The following is a 4,238-nucleotide window of genomic DNA, read 5'->3' on the forward strand; positions in this document are numbered from 1 at the left end:
GTGCCTCTTCTTCCGGAGAAAATGGGCACCCCAGGAACATAGCTAGCCTCCTCAAGTGCAGCCCGGGTTTTTTCTTTCATTTCCTCATAGTTGATGAAGAACACCCTTTCTTGCCCTTCCAAGCTCTCCTTCCAGTAGCCCAACTCCCAATAGCAGAAGTATTCCACTACTTCAATTGAATTAGTTTCCATATTCTTGTGTCGTCTCAATCTGTTTGTGAAGTGCTGGTTGCTTCATATATTTGCTGGAAAGAATAAGGGACCCCACCCTCGTATTCACTGAAAACAGACATTTGAGAGCGAGAGAAGTTCTTGAGTCTATCAAATAGAGCGTAGTATGAAAAAAGAAAATGGAGCGAGGTACTCATCCATACCTTACTCTATTGCTCGAGTTTAATAAGATCACTATTTAGTACTTGCTCGTTGATTGCAAGTTTGACAACTTATGAAAGAAACATCTTTGATCAAAAGAATAATAGTTAGATAATAATCACAATTCAACCTTGTCGCATTAAACTCAAAAACTGCAAAGGGGAGTTCTGTGCACAAGGAAGAGCCGTAGTGTTTGTTCAAATGATAATACATATGGTACACTTTATAAACATGCTAAGATACAACATACAAACGCTACAATGCGAGCGCTCGTAAATCGGATATTTGGCCAAAATTTGCACTGTTTGGCTCAGCCCTATCATCATGAAGCATGAGCACCTCCAGTGTGCCAGATTCTTTTAACCAGGCCGCAGCCACTGAGCCTGTCGATATAAACCTACCTATGTTACACTCGTGAACCCGAAAGGGTGCACCCATGCTGGTGAGAAGTGCCTCGACTGCTCGTCTCAAGGCACTGTCGCCTACTACTTTGCTGTGCTTGCCCCATCCTGTCAAAATGCTGTGCACAAAGAGCATATAACTCCACATTCTTATCAAAACTATGATTTTAATAATAAAAAAAGTGTTACTGGTAGAATCTAAAAATGCAAACCTTAATAGGTTTGGCAATTGTTGGCCTTGATACACTATAGAGTGTATATTGAGCAACCATGCATGAACCATTGCCCGAGCAGCCCCAGAAGACATCAAATGCAAATCCAATCGTGAATTAGACCATGCATTCTCCCATACATTTCGGCGCTCCCCTTCAAGCACAACCAATTGCGCCCCTTTTTTCTGTATATAAGAAAAAAATTACTAGTAATAATAACAACCTTTTAATTTAAACAGGAAAAGACAAAATAAATATAAAATGAATCAAAACCTCACAGAACACTTCGAGATTGAATTGTATGGGCGAATGAAGAGAAGATGTACACTAAAAGAAGAAAAAAGGTGGCAATTTGTAAATGTTACCTGTCCAAAGTGCCATAGCATGTCGGTAAGAGCATTGTAGAAAGCAGATGCAGTTGAACAGTCCATCTGCTTAACTTCATCGAAGAGAGACTGAGCTTTTACCCATACATTACCCCTGCAGCCCATAAGAAGTCCATGGGCAACACCATAAACCTGGTTATCAAACAACCGCAGTTCCTCCAATAACATGGAAGCATCTTCAAATGAATTACAGCGGCTGCATTCAAAGGCCATTGAATAGATATTAGATTAACATTCTGAAGCCATCGGACTATCTATTATGAGGAAGAACAAAAGATTATAGAAAGGGAGCAGATAGGTTTCAACTGAACTCAACATAATAATTTGAAACCAACCAACTAATCATAGGCCTTTAAACAGAAAACCTCAATGGTGATGTTATGGAGGTAGAGTATCATCTGCTTTAGTTGTGTCTTTCCAGGACTGACAACTATACATGAGTAAACAGCCTCATAAAATCCACTATTTGCAATAGATTCATGTCTACCTAATCTACTGCACCTAAGCCTTGAAACTTATTCTAGACCTGGGAGGATCCTGTGCTCATCTATGATTCAGTCTTCCACTGCATCTGATCTTGGTAAAATATATTCGAAAGCCCTACTATATAAGATATACTGAAAGTCTGCAAATCACTCGCAACAGAGAAGAAGAATTCATAAATAGCACAACTGCTCCACAGAGACATACCCAAACATTTCAGAGGCATGCCATGATTGTCAGAAGGCACTTGAAAGCCATACATGTGACATGTCATGCAATTGTAAGGCATACAACCGAAATGACTGAAACTGAAACACTTACATAGGGAGGCTACAAAATGAATCTAAGTAACTAGCAATGCAAAGTACTAAACAAATCTTCCAGCAGAAAAATCTTCAGTACAAAAAAGCTAAAAAGAGAGAGATAAGAGATTGTTTACCTGCAAGCATTTAGAATAGCTGAAAATGTGACGACATTTGGTTTGATGTCGAGTTCATGCATCTTCTGAAAGACACCCAAAATGCACAAGATTTCTTGTCTGACCTTCCTATCTTTCTTTGCATAACCAGCTTTATCAGCTGTAAGTTGCCCAAACATCTTCATAATTCTTGTATCCTCCCTATCTCTCATCTCATTTTGAACATTCTTGTCAGAAATGTCAAAATCCCTTGCAGAAATTGAAGATGAAGATTCACTGCGTAGCACAATGCCACAGGCACCAGCATCAACTGCACACACTGTTGTCGCTGGCCTACCAAAGGCATCAATTATAGAATTATAAGTGACAACATTAGGTCGGATGCCTTCCTTGGTCATCTCATCAAGCAAGGAAACAGCAGATTCCACCAGCCCATTTTTGCACAAAGCATTAATAAGTTCACTATATAGCACGACATCAGCCTTGAGCCCTGCCTGCTTGAACTCCCTAAAAACCTTCACTGCCTCCGCATACAAACCACCTTTTGAATACACATCAATCAATGTTGAATATGTTAATAGATTTGGTGATACACGTTCTACTTTCATTTCATTGTACAGTCCTTTAACTTCATCATACTTCCCTTGCTTCCCATACCCACCAAGAAGTGCATTATAAGATACGACGTCCTTCGCAATCCCAACACTCTCCATCTCCTTGCAAACATTCAAAGCCTCCTCAAACCTGCCAAGCTTCCCATAAAGTGACAGCAATGTATTATACAGGACTCTATCCAGACCAATGGCTAAAAACTTCATCTCATTAAATAAATTGAGGGCATCTTCTAATCTTCCAGCCTTTGCATAACCATCAATCATAGTACTGTAAGTCACCACATTAGGCAAAATATTCTTTGAAGGCATCTCCGACATAATCTTATATGCCAAATCCATCTGCCCACCTTTAGAAATTGCATCCAAAAGCGTATTATAAGTATAAATATCCTGATCAATCCCTCTATCCACCATCTCACTGAACAAGTTTCTAGCCGCCTCCCACAGTCCCCCTCGGCTACAAACCGCAAGGAGAGAATTATAAGTAATCCGATCAGGCTGCACCCCGACTTTCAGCATCTCATCGAAAATCTCCACCACCTTCTTAAACTCCACGCCCCCTTTCCCACACGCATCAATCACCGCATTGTAAGTAACCAAATTCGGCTTCACGCCCGAATCTTTCATGGACTCGAGCACCCTGATAGCCTCGTCACAATACCCGCTGCGCCCGTAAGCACTAATCAAAGCCGAATAAGTATAAACAGTCCTGCCATAACCCTCATTGACAGCAGTTTGAAACACATTCTTGGCAAGCTCAACCTTCCCTAACCTACCAAGAGTACTAATCATGGAGCTAGCTAGCTTCCCCTGCTCAGTTCTCTTCCTCTCCCTCCTCACCGCAAACTCGAAACACCGAATAGCCTTCCAACACTCGCCCCTATTCCCAAGCTCTCTAAGCAAAAATGTGAAATCATCGGACACAAGCCTAGACTCGAAACTATGCAAAACGTCATCAAGGGCGAAATCGTCCTTACCGAACCGAATAGCGGTCTCCAGGGCCTCCTCCGCCAGCGGCGAGTGGCGGGACCCCACCGTGGTCTTGGGCCGGCCCAAGTGCATTTTGGACACCATCCGGGTCGAGCGGCGGCCGGAGAAGGCGGAGACGAGGTCGGACTTGGCCGGAGGGCAGAGAGATGAAAACGACGACGGAACGGGTCCGGCGGCGGAGGCGGGCTTGGGAACCGTGCGCGGCGGCGGGCGAGGCGGTAAAGGTAGAGGCTTTGAGAGAGAGACGTGGTGGGTGGTGGGGCGGGTCTGGCGGTGAGACTTGAGGCGCTGGTTTTGTGGGTACTGGTGGGTTTGGTACGGCTTGGTGGCTGTGATCGAGCAGTGCGGCGGCGTTGACGCCAT

At 43.3% G+C, this 4,238-nt stretch overlaps 1 protein-coding gene across 1 annotated transcript; it reads right to left on the bottom strand.

The window, feature by feature from the left end:
- Positions 1–402: 402 nt before the first annotated feature.
- Positions 403–4,238, bottom strand: LOC101306276 (pentatricopeptide repeat-containing protein At2g31400, chloroplastic-like). The gene is made up of 4 exons (XM_004288490.1): positions 2,293–4,238; positions 1,350–1,566; positions 985–1,169; positions 403–891 (listed from the first exon to the last, which is right to left on the bottom strand). Exons 1-4 carry the CDS (start codon positions 4,236–4,238, stop codon positions 627–629), a joined length of 2,613 nt encoding a protein of 870 aa, XP_004288538.1. The 3' UTR covers positions 403–626.

This window comes from Fragaria vesca, linkage group LG1 (assembly GCF_000184155.1).
Source record: "Fragaria vesca subsp. vesca linkage group LG1, FraVesHawaii_1.0, whole genome shotgun sequence".
Taxonomy (NCBI): domain Eukaryota; kingdom Viridiplantae; phylum Streptophyta; class Magnoliopsida; order Rosales; family Rosaceae; genus Fragaria; species Fragaria vesca.